The sequence below is a fragment of the Embiotoca jacksoni genome, unplaced genomic scaffold (assembly GCF_022577435.1).
Source record: "Embiotoca jacksoni isolate LCO1_2020_lvr unplaced genomic scaffold, fEmbJac1.0.p SCAF_44, whole genome shotgun sequence".
NCBI lineage: Eukaryota > Metazoa > Chordata > Actinopteri > Embiotocidae > Embiotoca > Embiotoca jacksoni.
In genome coordinates, this window is record NW_027185397.1 from 1,191,274 (window position 1) to 1,211,271 (window position 19,998).

Consider the following 19,998-nt stretch of genomic DNA (forward strand, 5'->3'; position numbering starts at 1 on the left):
GGTATCATTTCTGAGGCATGTCCCTGTCTGGTGAATCACAGTGCTATGATGGAAATTAAAAAAAAGGATGCAGGAACATGTCATCCATTAACATCACTCATGTATAGCTCTCTCATGCTGTATCATATTTAACCGTACTTTCACCTCTATAAATCCAAAAACCTCAAAACGAAAAATGAGTAAGAGCGACTGTGAGCCTGAAGGTCCACAGTGAAACGGGAACTTGATTATTATTTGTTTTCTTTTAACCATCTTGTCCTTGATCATGAAGATCTTTATCACGTACTGCTTCATTCCTAAACTTAACCCCTCGTGGGGTTTCTATGCTCAGCAATGAGGAATTAATTGCATCTGTAGAAGTATTGTTTGTGTTAATGATTTTATCTCCCACAGGACCTGTAACACTGTTTATCTGCTCCCTTTAAAATGTCTTCTTTATTGTATGATACCTGAGGAAGAGCCAATCTTAGTTCAAAAAGATGTAAAAAAGAAGAAGATGCAGGTGTTCAAAGTCCTTTGGGAGACACAGATTGTTGTTTTTTTATACTGCACATGAAAACGATTAATTTGTGTTTCATTCTGAATGTTCGTCTCTAAACAGGCAGACATTATATTTTTATTTGGACATAAAGAGGTTGGTGATAGCAGGATGTTAAACAAAACATATTCTTCCCCAGAAACAGAGTTTCTTCTGTTTTTATTTCTCTAGTCGGGAGCTGCAGTTTGAGCTGAGTGTTTCTATCACAGTAAAGATTCAGTCACAGAACAGAGGTGTGAAGAAACACCACGAGGTCTCTGAGTCCTGGGTGGTCCTGGTCCGCTGCCAGGAACCGCTCCAATCCGGAGTAAACATCTCCAGCACCATCCCAACACCTCACACACTCATTACTGCTGTCACCTCCCATCTCTTCCTCCTCTTCCTCCTCCTCTTCCTCCCATTATCCCCATAAACAAATGCTGGGAAAGGAGCTCGTTGGGGTTAAATCCACCTGAACAGCTCGACCTCGACTGATTTACAGTCACACTGATGGGGAGTCCAACGGCAGCGTAGAAACATTGGAAAATCCAGTTCCAGTTCCAGTATCCATACTAACATACCATTTAGCACACCAGAGAAAGGTTTAGTACGTCCCAGTACTCAGTATGTTAAACGCAGTATTCCAAAAGTACCAGGATGTTCTACTACATCCGGTTGTATTCTGCAGTCTGCAGGTCAGCGTGATACTCTGGATGTTCTGACCCACAATCCTCTGCAGCGGGAGATTCGTCACATCGACTGAACCGCAGAGACAGTTGGTGGCGCTGAAGCTCCGCCCACAAAAGGAAGAAGAAGAAGGAGGAGAAGAAGAAGAAGAAGAAGAGTAAGGAGAAGAAGAAGAGTAAGGAGAAGAAGAAGAGTAAGGAGAAGAAGGAGAAGAAGAAGAAGAGGCAGTTAAAGGAAGCGTACTCGTTCCAAATCCACAACGGATACGACAAAGTGGGTCAAAGTTCAAGATGCATTTTTATGATGAAGTAGTTTGTCTCAGTTGTTCAAATACTTTTTAAGGGGAGCTGCAGTACTGTTGTCGATGTGACTTCACGGAACATTATTTTCTGCAGAATTAAACCTACATGAATGCAGGTTAAATGTGTGACAAGGAACCACATTCATTTGATATTCCTGTGCAACATTCAAGAACAAAATACAGTGCATCTGGAAAGTATTCACAGCGCTTCACTTCTTCCACATTTTGTTGTTACAGTTTTATTCCAAAATGGATTAAATTATTTTTTCCTCAAAATTCTACATATATCCCATAATGACAAAGTGAAAATAGTTTGTTTAAAATTTTTGCAAATCTATTAAAAATAAAGAATGAAAATATAACACGTACATAAGTATTCACAGCCTTTGCTCAATACTTTGTTGAAGCACCTTTGGCAGAAATTACAGCCTCAAGTCTTTTTGAGTATGATGCTACAAGCTTGGTACCTATTTTTGGGCAGTTTCTCCCGTTCTTCTTTGCAGGACCTCTCAAGCTCCATCAGGTTGGATGAGGAGCGTCGGTGATCAGCCATTTTCAGATCTCTCCAGAGATGTTCAATCGGGTTCAAGTCTGGGCTCTGGCTGGGCCTCTCAAAGACATTCACAGAGTTGTCCCGAAGCCATTCCTTTGTTATCTTGGCTGTGTGCTTCAGGTCATTGTCCTGTTGGAAGATGAACCTTCGTCCCAGTCTGAGGTCCAGAGCGCTCTGGAGAAGGTTTTCATCAAGGATGTCTCTGTACATCGCTGCATTCATCTTTCCCTCCATCCTGACTAGTCTCCCAGTTCCTGCCGCTGAAAAACATCCCCACAGCATGATGCTGCCACCACCATGCTTCACCGTAGAGATGGTATTGGCCAGGTGATGAGCGGTGCCTGGTTTCCTCCAAACATGACGCTCGGCATTCAGGCCAAAGAGTTCAATCTTTGTTTCATCAGACCAGAGAATTTAGTTTCTCATGGTCTGACAGTCCTTCAGGTGCCTTTTGGTAAACTCCAGGTGGGCTGTCATGAGCCTTTTACTGAGGACACTGTCTTCCATCTGGCCACTCTACCATACAGGTCTGCTTGGTGGAGTGCTGCAGAGATGGTTGTCCTTCTGGAAGGTTCTCCTCTCTTCACAGAGCAACGTTGGAGCTCTGTCAGAGTGACCATCGGGTTCTTGGTCACCTCCCTGACTAAGGCCCTTCTCCCCCGATCGCTCAGTTTGGCCGGGCGGCCGACTCTAAGAAGAGTCCTGGTGGTTCCAAACTTCTTCCATTTACAGATGATGGAGGCCACTGTGCTCATTGGGACCTTCAATGCTGCAGAAATGTTTCTGTACCCTTCCCCAGATCTGTGCCTCGATACAATCCTGTCTCAGAGGTCTACAGACAATTCCTTGGACTTCATATCTTGGTTTGTGCTCTGACATGCTCTGTCAACTGTTGGACCTTATATAGACGGTGTGTGTCTTTCCAAATCATGTCCAATCGACTGAATTTACCAGGTGGACTCCAATCAAGTTGGAGAAACATCTCAAGGATGATCAGTGGAAACAGGATGCACCTGAGCTCAATGTTGAGTGTCATGGCAAAGGCTGTGAATACTTATGTACATGGGATTTTTTTATTTTTTTTATTTTATTTTTATTTATTAATAGATTTGCAAAAATTTCAAAACAACTTTTGTTCACATTATCATTATGGGGTATTGTGTGTAGAATTTTGAGGAAAAAAATGAATTTAATCCATTTGGGAATAAAGCTGTAACATAACAAAATGTGGAAAAAGTGAAGCGCTGTGAATACTTTCTGGATGCATTGTATCTGCAGAATGGATTCATTTGAGTTACAATATAATCCTCCCCAGTGACAAAGTACACTTTTTATACTTGAATCATACTTTTAGTAACAAAAGTGTGTTATTGCTAGACTATTGTTACTAATGTTGAAACAGTCAATAAATCTTTGATTTTATTCCAAATTACACAATTTGTACAAGAGACAAATACAATTAAAGTGCATTCACTGTAAAATGTTTGCATAGTATATTTACAAGATAACATGCAATGCAATTAAGTACACTTATTAAAAATACACTAGAATTGAAGTATGTTTCTAATTGTTATTAAATATACCTTTTAAAAGTGTATTAATCATTATGTTTTTAATCTATAACTTAAGTACTATTTTTCACAAATATATTTATAATTACTGGATGAAAATTGCTTCAACATTTTATTTCTAGCAAGTTTACTTCAAGCGAAAGTACCCAAAAATATGGGAAAAATATATTTTTAATCTATTAAAGCATAGTTTAAGTGCATCTTTCAAAATGATACTTAAGTGGTTTCATTTTAACACAACTTGAAGTATAATTATTTTAACTTTTAATGAAGTATACCAAAGCATAGTAAAGTATGCTTATAAGAACTATACTAAGTATATTTTTATGACACCACAGCAGGACCGAGGCCTCATAAATACACCAAGTGGTGTTTCCGTGGTGACAACTGTACACAGCTCATGAAGCAGGAAGAAGAACCGACGCCGGGTTTCTAGCGGAGCTGCTGCTGTCGAACCTATTTCAGCTGTTCAACGAGCGTGTGTGCTGGGAGGTCGGAAATCCTCCTGACAACAATCATTACGGTGTGAAATTGAGCTGCAGAACTGTCTGGACGGGAATCACACCGCGACCCGCCCCTCTCTCACGCTCTCTGTTTCTACCCATCAGCCCCGGGAGTCGCAGCAGGGCTCAGCGCAGACACGGCTAACTGTTCACACAGTATCAGTGAGCTCACACTAAGCCACACTTTTATTTATGAGTCCAGGATTTGGATTGTCGGGAGACCTTCGAGATAGTCGACGGGATCAATGTGAACAACGCTCGCTGTGTATTTAGTGTTTCAGCAGCGCTGCAGAAAGAGCCAGATAACAAACCTCCCTCAGTACTCAGTCAGCACTCTTCCATGTTTGGACTCTCAGGGCCGGATCTTCTAGAGGTTTGCATGCAAACTTCACACCACCTACACAAAGAAAGTCCAGCTGATCGACTAACGACGTGCAGTGAGGATTTCAAATGTTCAATTTAACACACGTCGTGTGGAGGGGAAATGGTTTTAGTTTTAGTGGAATCACTTTAAAACACGTGATTTGCACCTGATATTAGTGTTGCAAAACGGGTGCAAAATAAATGTGCAAACTTTTGGAATAAACATGCAATCCACTGTCTTTTATCTGAGATCGGGTCATTACTTGTTGTGTCCTTGTTTCAACAGAGTAACGTTATCTCAAATTGAACACCTCCATTTTGCACTGGAAAACTGAAATTAAATATTTTACCCAGAAACCAACGTGTTTTTGTGTCCTCTGTTTAACACACTCAATAAACACACTGATTCTTCTGTCCAGCACCAGTTGGGTGCTCCTTAATGAAAAATATACACTTTTGTGTTCTGCAACAGCTGCAGCTTCCTCAGATGCTTTATTTTGAAAATTCTTTACAGTATTTCTGCAACGTAGCCAAGATGGCGACCGTTGAGTTTGGAAAAAGTCAAGAGTTTCACACTCAATTTGTGGAGCGTTTTGAGTGCATCATCCAGGTACTTACTGTATGTTTCTGTACTTGAGAGTGTGAACACACTTGTGCCCTCAAAATAGTGCTAGTATGTAAGTATGCCATTTTAACACAGCGGAAGACTTGAAAACTCTCAAAGCACACGTTTCTGTGCACTGAAGTTTTCAAAATGTTCAAGTCTAGTTTACTTCTCCGCTCTCGTTTGGCATAAACAGCAAATGTGAATTTAAATGATGTATAAAGAAGTTCTGCGGGAGAAGAATCAGTCACTTAAATCACATTTACAGGAAACACAATCTCACCATTTTCAGGAGACTCGTTTCCATCTCCATCAATCACTTCCTGTTTGTGTAATTAGATTTTCCTTCAGTGTTGTGTCCTGTGTGGGATTAGGTCCTGACAGACAGGTTTTTTTCCAGTGAGTGTGAAGTGACTGACAAGAGGAAGAGTGTGTGAAACACATTCAGCGTTGCTCGAGTAAAATAACAACAGAAACAGAAAACTCTGAAAAAAAAAGATTCTGCAATTTTCAACTCATTTTCTAATGCTAATTGGTTTTCATAACGGTCTTTTGAAAGACTTGGAGAAAGAAGACGAACAATTAGAGTCAGAAATATGAAAAAATATATATATTCATGACAAAAATTTGAAGCTCTTTTTGTACGACAGAAAAACTTTTTCAATCAATCCAGAAAGAGATTGAATCAAAGTGCAGCAACAGATCAGCAGACACATGATAAAGAGCAGCCATCATCTCATCACTCACGTCCTCCATCATCTCATCACTCACCGTCCTCCATCATCTCATCACTCACGTCCTCCATCATCTCATCACTCACGTCCTCCATCATCTCATCACTCACGTCCTCCATCATCTCATCACTCACATCCTCCATCATCTCATCACTCACGTCCTCCATCATCTCATCACTCACGTCCTCCATCATCTCATCACTCACGTCCTCCATCATCTCATCACTCACGTCCTCCATCATCTCATCACTCACGTCCTCCATCATCTCATCACTCACGTCCTCCATCATCTCATCACTCACATCCTCCATCATCTCATCACTCACGTCCTCCATCATCTCATCACTCACCGTCCTCCATCATCTCATCACTCACGTCCTCCATCATCTCATCACTCACGTCCTCCATCATCTCATCACTCACGTCCTCCATCATCTCATCACTCACCTCCTCCATCATCTCATCACTCACGTCCTCCATCATCTCATCACTCACGTCCTCCATCATCTCATCACTCACATCCTCCATCATCTCATCACTCACATCCTCCATCATCTCATCACTCACGTCCTCCATCATCTCATCACTCACGTCCTCCATTATCTCATCACTCACCGTCCTCCATCATCTCATCACTCACGTCCTCCATCATCTCATCACTCACATCCTCCATCATCTCATCACTCACGTCCTCCATCATCTCATCACTCACGTCCTCCATCATCTCATCACTCACCGTCCTCCATCATCTCATCACTCACATCCTCCATCATCTCATCACTCACATCCTCCATCATCTCATCACTCACCGTCCTCCATCATCTCATCACTCACGTCCTCCATCATCTCATCACTCACGTCCTCCATCATCTCATCACTCACGTCCTCCATCATCTCATCACTCACGTCCTCCATCATCTCATCACTCACGTCCTCCATCATCTCATCACTCACGTCCTCCATCATCTCATCACTCACGTCCTCCATCATCTCATCACTCACGTCCTCCATCATCTCATCACTCACGTCCTCCATCATCTAATCACTCACGTCCTCCATCATCTCATCACTCACGTCCTCCATCATCTCATCACTCACGTCCTCCATCATCTCATCACTCACCGTCCTCCATCATCTCATCACTCACGTCCTCCATCATCTCATCACTCACGTCCTCCATCATCTCATCACTCACGTCCTCCATCATCTCATCACTCACGTCCTCCATCATCTCATCACTCACGTCCTCCATCATCTCATCACTCACGTCCTCCATCATCTCATCACTCACCGTCCTCCATCATCTCATCACTCACGTCCTCCATCATCTCATCACTCACGTCCTCCATCATCTCATCACTCACGTCCTCCATCATCTCATCACTCACCGTCCTCCATCATCTCATCACTCACGTCCTCCATCATCTCATCACTCACCGTCCTCCATCATCTCATCACTCACGTCCTCCATCATCTCATCACTCACCGTCCTCCATCATCTCATCATCTCAAGTTCATCTGGTAACCAACTAGTTCAACACAGTTTATCTGTTCATTGTTCTGAAAAGCAGTAAAACTAAAAGATGTCAGGATTCTGATTTTAGGAAAAGAAAAGTCAAGATAAGTACATATTTCAAAATTAAAAGTGAACGAGTATAATTCAGAAGAATAATGTCGTAGAATATATAACTGTCCATTGATGATAAATTGATTTTATCAAAATGATTTTTTTGTTGTTGTTATTGTCAAAATCAAAAATATTTGATTTTGCAGCTGATTTTTTCAAAAAGAGTTTTTAGTGAAAATACTTTTATGTCGTGATAGTTTCAGCACAGTTTCTGCTGATGACATTTCTTGGTGGAAAAATCGCGGGAATCTTTAACATTTTTTGTTTCCTGTTGCTCTATTTTCTTCGTCACTTCAGCCACGCTGTCAAAATAACTCATTAATATTTACATAAACTTGCCCAATGTTCTGTCTGCGTTTTCAGTTTCTTGTCCCTGTTCTTTATATTTCATTGCAATTTTGTCATCCTCCCCATCGCCACCTCATCTGTTTGGTTTCTTCCTGTCTTTCATGTAGGAACATCTGGATCCCTCTCTGTAACGTGGTCTCGGCTCCAAGCCTGTCCGACTCCTACCTTCTTCATATTACTATTATAAATACTGTTACTCCGTCCTCATGGTCTCTCCTTGTTATACAAGCTCATGACTCTTTATTCACCTTTATAAGTAACTGAATCAACTATATTCATATTGATTCATCTACAAATTAAGATGAACTGTGACTGATCTCGTTCATGTAAACCAACATTCAGCAAAGCTTTGAGAGAAATGATCACGTTCAAAGATCCGACTGCTGACTCGGCATCCTCAATACTAAAAGTTCAGAAAGATTTCATCTCCCTTAGCGTGAGTGTCCCTCTTTGTGTTTATTTGTGAGTGGTTGAGTGTGAACTGAAACACCATGCTGACCTCCAGGAGAGCCCTGAGGTCCCATTACATCACGCGGTACTCACGGCGACAGTGTGTGCGGTCGTGCTGGAAGGAACCCGGAGGACAGGAAGCCGTGCAGAGTCCGCCGCCGGTGCTCAGGAAGGGCAGCTGGGAGCCGCAGGACAGGCAGTCCCACCTGCTGGAACAGGTGGCACAGGAGGGGTGGCAGGCTGCAGGGAGGAGAGGAGGGGGCAGGGGGAGGAGAAGGGGAGGAGAGGGGGAGGAGAGGGGGAGGAGAAGGGGATGAGAGGGGGAGGAGTCAGACTGGCAGAAATCAACTTCCTCTGCAAACCTTGGTTCACAAAGAATCTCAGAATCCTCTCAGAGACGCCTGACTGAGTATCAAGGACTGTTCAGACAGCTGATCGTAGTGAGGAGGTGTGGTCTTCACGCTGCCATCACCTTCACGTCTGTGTTTGTGCTGAGTGGGAGATCCACCACAAACATCATCCTGCAGATATCATCTGGAGAGTTTCAAGAACGGCATTCAGCGTCTGAAGAATATTGCTCTGACCTCCTCCCTGCTCCGAACACTTCTTCTCCTGAGCAGCTCTCTGAACATGTTTTGTGAATAATTTGAGATCTTTTAGGGGAAATTCTTCGAAAACGTTACAACTGTAAGAGTCTTCTGAGAATTTCGTCACTCGGAGGAACTTTTAGTCGGAGAAACCTTGCGGTGATGGGACGGCCTGTCACAGCTGTGGTGGAAGTAAAAGAAACAACCGGATGTGCAGTTCATCAGGTGATCCCAGAAACACATCCACACCTTTGGGGGACTTTATTTCTCTGGTTGTTTTAGTTCAGGTGTTTTTAGAGCGGTGCTGCTTCATATAGACGATGACGTCCTTGGTTTAGTGGTCTTCTCATCAACGTACCTCAACTTTGTTCCCCACTACAAGTAACACAAGGAGCAGAGAAGGAGTCTCTCATCGGTCTCACAAACACCACGAAAACCTTCTGCTGTCTGAGGCTGCACCGACGTATGAGAAGATTAACGCTATTATTCATTTAATGTCGCCACCGAAAACAAACCAGCAAAACGTCTTAAAAATACCTGACGTGGTAAAAACATTCCTCTGAAACAGAGAGCAGTGGAGACATTCATGCTCATTCAAATGCCTTTCAAATAATATAGACCTACTGAGATGAATTACAGATAAAGAAGGATGACATCCAAATCTTCTGATTAAATGCAACATATATATCTTAAACTTTGGATCCCCTCGTGTTTCTGTCTGCTTCAATGTCGTCTATTCAAACACATCAATAAGAAAAAGAATAAGACTAGTGAATGCAAAAAGAGAGAAAATGTAATGAGGAGACTTCAGATGTTTTTAAGGGGAAATCTCAAGATTACAGAGTGAAAAACCAACTGAACCCCCTTTAAACCTCGGCGCCGCCCACGCAGACAGGAAGTGGAGATAAGAGGAAGATCAGGGTGAGGAAGATGATGCTGATAACAGTGAAGAGAAGGACACAAACAGATTTAGAAAAAAAAAAGGGGAGAAAAAGATTTTCAATACCGATAAAAAGGAGGAGGAGGAGGAGGAGGAGGAGGAGGATAATCACAGCAATCTAAGCCAGAAGAAATGAAGGCATGAATGATCATCTCCACCTCGGTCACAACATTTCTGAATTCTGCAGTGAATTCAGAAATGTTGGAGCGAATCTGATGACTGACACGATCGTCAAAAGAAAGTGACTCATCAAAAATGACCCCGATAAGTTTCACAGCTGATCTTTGGCGGCGACATCTAAACGAGCTCGTGCTGATCGACGTCAGGAATGACGTCTTCAGAAACGATTCAGGGCTTCTGACTTATTTAATTGAAGTTGATTTTCAGTCATCAAAGAGCACCATTAGGTAGGGTACTTGTTGTTCAATGTCTGCAGTAGTAAAGCTGGACCACTGTAAGGTGTTTACGAGTCCGTCCTACCTGCACAGACTCGTCCGTCGGCGTAGAAGCCGGCCGGACAGACGGACAGACAGCGGCCGAGGTGGAGGACGGCCTTCGGGTCCCTGCAGCTCTCACAGTGGTCCGGAGACCCCGAACAGGACCGGCAGTCTGCACGGCACTGGGCTGCAAACACACACAGGTTTGGACAGTTCAATAACATGTTTACAACTTCAGGAACAATCTGGATACTTGATGGAAAACAGTAAATATGCACAACAACAATCAGACCGACTCAGCACTTATTCCACCATATAAATCTCCATCAGCAGCACTGGTGTGTAAAAGACTGTAAAAGAGCACTGCAACACATTTTAGCCGAGCTGTCACAGGAAGCCCCCCCCCCCCCCCCCCCCCCCCACACACACTCTCCCCCCAGCTCTCCCCCCAGCTCCATGCGGTCCGTGTGCTCCTTCAGTCAGACTCAGTGAGCAGCGCTGGAGAAGTTTGAACTCCAGTGAAATGTGTCCTTCTGGGAGGTTTGGAGTTTGTCAGCCAGCAGCTCCACTGGAGCGTTTTGTGACGAGGTGTTTGAGTGCTTTCTGCCCTCACGGCTCCCCAGTCGCTCCTTTCATGTGTCAACCAGCTGCAACTAAAAGTCACTGAATGTTCCAGCGGGTGAAGAACGTTTTCACCACTGAAAGGTTAACGAGCATCTTACACTTTATTCAATCAGTCGAACAGGTTAGAAAGCTCTTTCATGCTTGTTGATATTTTAGCAATATTTGGGACATCAAGACATTTTATTCTTGTTTACAAAGCTCTGATTGGTCAGTTTGTTAGTTGTTAAATATTGATGATTATGAAATGAGAACTCGTAGAAAGATAATTGCCAAAAGCATATTTTTCTAAATCTAAATAATTGTCAGTGTCAGCTGACGTCCGACTTAAAGTCACATTCCAGAAACAGATTCCAACATTTTCCATCCAACAAGTTGCATTAATATTGCAAGTAATAATAGTGATAATAATAATAATAATAATAATAATAATAATAACAATAATAATAATAATGAACTTCTTTCATACAAGAAATGCAGCTCAGTGTTTTACAGCAAGAAAAATTAAATGCAGTTTGCTCCACAGATTCTGAGCAGAACCGACAGAATCTGCTGAACCTCCAGTAAACTAGCAGCAGATGATCTCCGTGTTCCTGAAGGCTCATAGTTCACCAGAGAGTTGGAGATGTAGCTCGGTCTGAGCCCATGAAGAGCTTCGTATGTGAGGAGGTGGAGCTTAAAGTTTATCACTGAGAGCTGAAAACTTCCAAATAAAAAAGTCACAAGGACCAAACAATGTCATATGAATAATCATATCATAAAAAAAAGGTAATCGCAGTTTGGTGTTGTGATTCTTCTGAACTGCATTCATGTTTTTCATGATTTCCATAACAAAGTCCACTTGTGATCTAAAAACTTTATTCCTGACGGGTTTGGAGGAGATTTGTTCTGCCTCTTTTTCTCTGCAATTATACAGTGGTGTGAAAAAGTGTTTGCCCCCTTCCTGATTTCTTATTTTTTTGCATGTTTGTCACACTTAAATGTTTCAGATCATCAAACAAATTTAAATATTAGTCAAAGATAACACAAGTAAACACAAAATGCAGTTTTTAAATGAAGGTTTTTATTATTAAGGGAGAAACAAAATCCAAACCCACATGGCCCTGTGTGAAAAAGTGTTTGCCCCCTAAACCTAATAACTGGTTGGACCACCCTTATCAGCAACAACTGCAATCAAGCGTTTGCGATAACTTGCAATGAGTCTTTTCCAGCTGTGGAGGAATGTTGGCCGACTCATCTTTACAGAGTTGTTGTAATTCAGCCACATTGGAGGGTTTTCCAGCACCAACCTCCTTTTTAAGGTCATGTCACAGCATCTCAATAGGATTCAGGTCAGGACTTTGACGAGGCCACTCCAAAGTCTTCATTTTGTTTCTCTTCATCCATTCAGAGATGGACTTGCTGGTGTGTTTTGGATCATTGTCCTGCTGCAGAACCCAAGTTGGCTTCAGCTTGAGGTCACGAACAGGACATTCTCCTTCAGGAGTTTTTGGTAGACAGTAGAATTCATGGTTCCATTTATCACAGCAAGTCTTCCAGGTCCTGAAGCAGCAAAACAGCCCCAGACCATCACACTACCACCACCATATTTTACTGTTGGTATGAGGTTCTTCTTCTGAAATGCGGTGTTACTTTTACTCCAGATGTAACGGGACACACACCTTCCAAAAAGTTCAACTTTTGTCTCGTCAGTCCACAGAGTATTTTCCCAAAAGTCTTGGGGATCATCAAGATGTTTTCTGGCAAAAATGAGACGAGCCTTAATGTTCTTTTTGCTCAGCGGTGGTTTTGGTCTTGGAACTCTGCCATGCAGGCCATTTTTGCCGAGTCTCTTTCTTCTGGTGGAGTCATGAACACTGACCTTAACTGAGGCAAGTGAGGCCTGCAGTTCTTTGGATGTTGTCGTGGGGTCTTTTGTGACCTCTTGGATGAGTCGTCGCTGCTCTCTCTGGGTAATTTTGGTCGGCCGGCCACTCCTGGGAAGGTTCACCACTGTTCCATGTTTTCTCCATTTGTGGATAATGGTTCTCACTGTGGTTCTCTGGAGTCCCAAAGCTTTAGAAATGGCTTTAGAACCTTTTCCAGACTGATAGATCTCAATTACTTTCTTTCTCATTTGTTCCTGAATTTCTTTGGATCTCGGCATGATGTCTATCTTTTGAGGATCTTTTGGTCTACTTCACTTTGTCAGGCAGGTCCTATTTAAGTGGTTTCTTGACTGAGAACAGGTGTGTCAGTAATCAGGCCTGGGTGTGGCTCGAGAAATTGAACTCAGGTGTGATGAACCACAGTTAAGTTATGTTTTAACAGGAGGGGGCAAACACTTTTTCACACAGGGCCATGTGGGCTTGGATTGTTTTTTTCTCCCTTAATAATAAAAACCTTCATTTAAAAACTGCATTTTGTGTTTACTTGTGTTATCTTTGACTAATATTTAAATTTGTTTGATGATCTGAAACATTTAAGTGTGACAGATATGCAAAAAAATAAGAAATCAGGAAGGGGGCAAACACTTTTTCACACCACTGTATTTAGAGTGTGTGAAACAGAAATGTTGAATCTTATCATAAATAAAACTTATATATGAAACAAATTGGAAGAAAAACATCCCAGTCTTGCAGAAACATCTTTGTTAGACGTTTAATTCTCTGTGGTTTCATCTTAAACTGCAGAATCGGCGACGGCAGTAATAACAACCGTCATATCTGGATGACACAACAAGCCGCTTCTTGTCGAGCAAAACGCGCTGCTGGCACTTGATTGCACTGTGATTGCTCCATTCATCAGAAGACTACTGAGTAAATAAAGTTCTCGTTGCTTGTAGATTCATGACTGAGGGATGTGATTAATGTGACAAGTGCAGAACAAGGAGGAAGAAGAAATAACAAGAAAAAACAGAGAAAGAAAGAAAGGAGTTGTAGAGAGACGATGATGAAGGGGAGAGAAAAGGACACGAGACAAAAATGAAGAGACTTTAATCTTGATGACTCATAACTCTGTCAGTAAGGCAGAACGTCCTGTTCTAAGTCTCTCATTCCTTCTTTCTCCTCTACTGCTTCATTTTTTTGTCCATTTTCTTTCAATCTGCCGCTCATTCTCACTTTTTAATCTTTTCATCCCGCTGTTCCTGTTTTCACAGACGGGATGAAGGAGAACAACTGGAGCAACATGCACAAATCAGACAGTGAGAACAAGCGGCAACCAGCAGTGATGTCATCAACCATCAGTGATGTCATCAACCATCAGTGATTGTCATCGTTGGTTTGTGAACGTTATGAATCCTCCAGTTCAGATTCTGTCCGTCACCATCTTTGCTAGTTCGGAGCGGTTTGGAGCAGGAAGTGACCATATTTGGACGAGCGGGGGGAGGAGCCAGCGGTGGATCTGACCGATCTGATCGGAAACTTGACGATACAACGTCCCGCCCACCGATAGCTGTAACCTGACTGCACCACAGGCCTGTCAATCAAACAGACACGCCCCCAAAAACAGGTCTTCTTGAATCTTCTTTTCTAATGAATGAGGGATTATTTTCAGATGGACCTCCAGAAAACTAATAAGAAGGAGTGACTTTAGCTAACAACACCGAGATAACTGATGGACACATTTTATTCACTATAGATTTGATGAGAGAAGTTGAATGGGAGTCTATGGAGCCGGAGGCTTTTTGGAGCCGACCTCTAGTGGCACTCGCTGGTATTGCAGCTGAAGACACTTCTGGATCGGAACCATTTTACAGAGCCGGAAGCTACGAACACTTTTATATCCAGTCTGTGGGTGAGAAGGAAAAGTGGTACTTAGATGTGTATGTTCTGGCTTATTGGCCAATGTTTATAAAGTGTTTATCTCTCTACTCAGCGGTGGCCGAAGTTTTAGCGATAATGTACCAATCTCCTGGATGTACTCTAAACTCTTTATATCTTTCTGCAAACAACTCTTTCCTGAATGTTAAACAGTGGAAACACATAGTGCAGTTTAATGCAGGACTCCACCTGACTGGTTGGAGGATCATTACTCATTTGCTTTGACAGCTGAGAGTGAAGCAGAATTGATTTTTTTTTTTCCCCTCTTGAGAATAAAGCCCCACTCGAGTTCAGCCTTCATACATTTTCATACCAACCATTGTTTACAGGAGGCAGCCTCGTGGCTCGTACGCTGCACTTTAATTTATAAACCAGAACCCCTGAGGCACAAAATTTAAAAGTGAAGCCGTGATTAACAGCTGCATGACAACAACTAATCCGGAGGTGTGGATCCAGGCACACGTAACTACACAGCACCACCTGATTAAGACAAATAGTCCATGAGAAAATTCTCACTCTAAGACTGCAGATCTGAAAATATTAGACATATTTTGTACTATTTTGTTGCTTACAGTCATTGGAAAAGAGAAAAAAAAATAACCTGCCAATTTGACGTTGAGCCCAAACTTGACCTCCGACTCCAACTGGCTACCTGCCACGACAGCTTGGGAAATAAACCAACTTATCAACCAGACTTTGGCCGGTGATTCATTCATTTCACAGCCTGATTCCCACTAAAAAGGCAGCACACCATTCAGTAATCCCCCCCACACAGTCTGCTGCCAAACACTCCATCACAAGACTCTTTATTTAAAACAACAAAGCCCCAGGATCAAATCCATTCACTTCGTCCCGACTTTGTTGATGAAAAGTGAGGAAATAATGGTGAGAGGATTATGTGATGTTACGGCTAGACTCGAATTAGTGTCAGCGCTCATATTTATCAAACATCTCTGAATCCCTCCAGGGAGTCTCACTTCAACTAAAAGCAGTCGTATTTCAGAGTGAGACTTCAGAGTTATTAATGAAGCTTATTGAACAACTGTTTTGTTTTTTTTCAAACAGAAGTTTCTAAAAACGTTTCTATAATAACTGAAACAATGAGTTATGATAATGTAAGTTAATATTAATAGCTGTGATAAGATCGAGATGAAATTCACAACAAATAAAAACCCAGGATTCATCGTATGTATAAGCAGTCAACTTTTCTAGTTGGTTTTGTTATGTACATATTAATAAATAGCTTGAAACACATAATGAATGACTGAATGAATAAATGCCTTTATTGTCATTGCACAGCACAATGAAATTGGATGATTTTCCAACATTAAATGTACATAAACATCGGCTCAACTCTCTGAAACCTGGAGGCTGTTTTCAGGGTCATTTCACTACCTTCACTTTTAAGCTCATATCTTGGTCATTGTAGTTTCTAACCAGTCAAGCTGTATCTTCTTTTTTTTCAGGACAGTCTAGACCAGGGGTGTCAAACTCATTTTAGTTAAGGGGCCACATACTGTCCACTTTGATCTCAAGTGGGCCAGACCAGTAAAGACGTCACATTTACACTGTTTTTGAAGCAATTACTGGATCGATTAAAAAAATTGTACTCATAAACCTCCATATTCTCATAGAAATGCAATTTATGTCTTTCTGTAATTTTCACACTTCGCAAAGTCATCCGGTGGGCCGAGCTGGACCCCCTGGCGGGCCGGATCCGGCCCGCGGGCCGTATGTTTGACACCCCTGGTCTAGACTATCCAAATCTTTCATCATTTAATTTGATAATACTTAGAGATGTTTTATATTAACCTTTGTATCAAGGAAAAAATTAATTTCATTTTACTAAATAGTTTTTACATGTATCTCACCATAAAATATTTTAACCCTCGTGTTGTCCTCGGGTCAAAATGACCCGCAGCTGTGTTCAACCAAGTTCTATTTTATTTTTTATATTTTTTGGGCTCATTGGTGATCATTCTTTAAAGAAACCCTCACAGCCTCCTTGTCACCAATGATCCCAAAAAATATGAAAATAAAATAGAACTTAGTTGAACACAGCTGCGGGTCATTTTGACCCGAGGACAACACGAGGGTTAAGTAGAGAAATCTGTTTATCGTTGTGTAGAGGAGGTTGTTTAGAATCTGTTAATATCTGAACCATGTTTGTGGGACACTGCATGACTCAGCAATCTGTAAAAATATGTTTTTAGTGCCTGACGGAAAATAAATGTCCTGAATGACTGCGGGTGTCCAAACAGGGACTCACACTCAGGACATACGGCCCTGTGATATGTGATGATCACTCAGCTGTGCTGTTGGCACACAAATATGATCCAAAGTGGGATAAAATGTCAGCCCTCTGCTGGAAACAATGAAGACCTCGGCTGTGATTTCAAAACCAGACGAGTTGAAAACATTTTGTCGTACAAAGAAAAACAGGTATCGTCAGAAAGAGTAAATTCTGCTGTTTATTTTGATATACAGCATGCATATCACCCACCAGGCTCTGGAGGTGAACACATATAATGATACCAGTTTAAAGTAGAAACTTTAAGCGAGATTAGCTGCATGATTGTGAAATTAATAAAACTTCACATAATCTCAGGAGCTTTGGGAGTCACATTTTGATAGATTATTTCCAAATTTGCTGGCTGCATCAGATTTAGATCAAATTATCACTGAGGCAAAGCTGCATTTTCTCTGCTGCCAAAAAGCATTTAGCTGCAGGCTCCTTGCTGAAAGAGCTTGTAAAAGGCCAGTCACAAAGATTCTTCCATTTTTGTCAGAACATTATCTTTTAACAGGCTTACTGCCACCGAAATGCCTCGCCTGCCTCAGACGGTCTCTGCCTGACCATCACATCCCATCAGCTCACAACAGGTCAGGACTCTGAGGATGTTCTCTTACGAAAGTTTTTTAAAAGCTCATCCTTGCTCCTCCTCAAATGATACGGTTAACAAACACAGGCTGTAATATTCATCTGGGCTCAAAACAGCAGTATCAATATGAAACCAGTAATTCGGGTCAAACCCTGGGATAGGAAGCTCACATCTCAAGCGTTTCCCCTGAGCCCTGAACGCAGCACGGCTCCTGGTTATGCCCTGAGGTGTGAACTGACCAATGAGAGGAGAGGCTGCCAACCTCTGCGCCTATGGACAGCCATGATTTATAGGCAGAAGGGAAGATATACGGTTCAGGCAGCAGAGAGAAAGCCAAAGGGAGCCTATGTTCTTTCTTTTTTTTTTCTCTATTTTTAGCTCCAAACAAAACACACGGGAGAAATCCAGTTCACTGCCAGACAGTCAAACTGAAGCAGGAATGAATGAACGTGGATGTCTGTTTTCTGCAAATCATGTTTAAATCACTGTTTGCTCCAGCACGCATGTATCAAGGTGCATCATGGGAGTACTTATTGTAAACACGCAGGCTGAGAGGTCCTGATAAGTGCCCATGTGCAACATAATGTGAAGGTAAATATAGAAATCACACAAACAATCAAATGATTCATTCAGGCACACAATAGTTCCTGTGAAGACGTGAAAAATACACGTAACCCACTCAGCAGGTTTTCAAACAAACTGTTTGTTCGTGCTTCTGTCAAAGCAACTTTTGCACTCGTTATGATGTTTATGATGCAATGTTGGTGCTTAAATGTGCAAAAAGCCTGATGATCAGACTTTGTCTTGTGCGCAGAAAAAAAATCAAATAAAACATATTCAAGTGTTTTTCTCATAACGGAGGGCTTTCAGAAAATTAATAATTAACTCTCTTTTCTGATGTGGCAATACTTTGATTATTGTTTGGTGAGCTGCAGAGAAAGATCAGGGTTTGTTTTGAATTATTAAACTAAATGTGGTTATTGTTATGAAACTTTCGTGGTTGTAAAAGAACTTCCGGTTTGAAACAGGAATCAAACAAGACTCCAAAGTTTAATTGACCATAAACTGACGTTTACGCAGATGTTATGTTACCTCCTTTGCTGTCATCATTATGGCCACTAGAGGGCGTTGTCACGGTGAAACGTAACTTAGCTGTAATAAGATGCTCCTGCAAACAACTTTGAGTCATTTTTTTATGGGAGGATCGTCTCTGCATTCATGATTAGAAAACACCGTATCTGCATATGAATCTGATTCATATGAGGCCGAGCTTTTCTTTGAGGTGGAAATCAAGTGAACGAGCACAGACACTGTGTGAGCTTGTAAATGTCATTAATTATTAATGTGGTATTTTGTTAATATGTTGAATTAACTATTACTTGGAAATCAGTGGTTGTTGTTTTTTCCTGTGGATGCAGTATTCAGATGTAAAAACTGCTTGAAGATATTACATTTCATATGTTTCTCTCACTGTTTACTTGGACTAATTAAACTGTATACTTGCCTGAGAATATACATATTTTAGTTTCAGGACATTTTAATATTGTTCTGCAGAGAAATGCTTCAAAAGATAAAACAGGAAGACAGTCGAGAGACACAACAACAAAACAAACACAACCACTTGTAAAACTAAACAGTTCACTTGTAGGGAGCAATTAATATATATATAAAAAAAAAGAAATGTCTCTGTTGTCCAACTGTTATCAGTCATTCAAGCAGACAAATTTAATTAAAAGTCTTCATGAATCTAACAATGCTGTTTAATTGGTTGTTGGGGTATTTATCTAAATGAGAAAATAGTAATATTTGCTGACAGTATATAAAACAACTTACAGTCCAAAAAGTGAATATAGACTTGTCTCTTTTATAAATATACAGTAAAAAATTTAAAATAAATCCTTGGCTGGACTTTTATTTGCACCTTCAACGACTGAGGTCAAATTACAGTTACAACATATTGGAGCAGAAGCTCTTTTTGTATTCATGTATTCTTAAAAAGGTGAATATTCTGCCATGGAAAACTGTACAACAAAGTGAAATTCATGTTTTCCTGTAATTTCAGAGCCGGGGGAGGAAAAAGAAAAGCAGCTTCGTGTTGAGAAAGATACAACATGTTTTTGAACTGCTGAACCATTCGGCTCCGTTCACCTGCACGGGAAATATATCAGCCTCACATGGTGCCTTCTTAGGGTGAAAAATAAAACATTCCATCAAACCACAAAACGGACCAAGAAATATAATAAACTTAAGTTGAAAAATGGAAACAGTAAATCTTCTGGTGGCTTCTTCTGTTGGAAACTTTTATTTGAGTTTCCTGGACGTCTTTAAACTGCCTGTGTGTTTCTGTCTTGTTGTTTTTTTATATTTGGTTATTATTATATTTTTTTTGTTAACTATGTGTCGTATGTGAAATGATTATTTTTGTTTTGATGATTGTGAAAACATGTTCAACGTTTAATTTAACCACAGG

General features: G+C 41.3%; 1 protein-coding gene across 2 annotated transcripts in view; it reads right to left on the bottom strand.

The window, feature by feature from the left end:
* fras1 (Fraser extracellular matrix complex subunit 1) overlaps window positions 1-19,998 on the bottom strand; it is a 270,187-nt gene that overhangs the window by 148,844 nt on the left and 101,345 nt on the right. For both annotated transcript variants that reach the window (XM_069169324.1, XM_069169323.1), the window contains exons 12-13: window positions 10,266-10,409; window positions 8,352-8,498 (exon numbers count right to left, since the gene is read on the bottom strand). In XM_069169324.1, coding sequence (XP_069025425.1) covers window positions 8,352-8,498; window positions 10,266-10,409 — 291 coding nt within the window. The remainder of the gene's footprint in view (window positions 1-8,351; window positions 8,499-10,265; window positions 10,410-19,998) is intronic.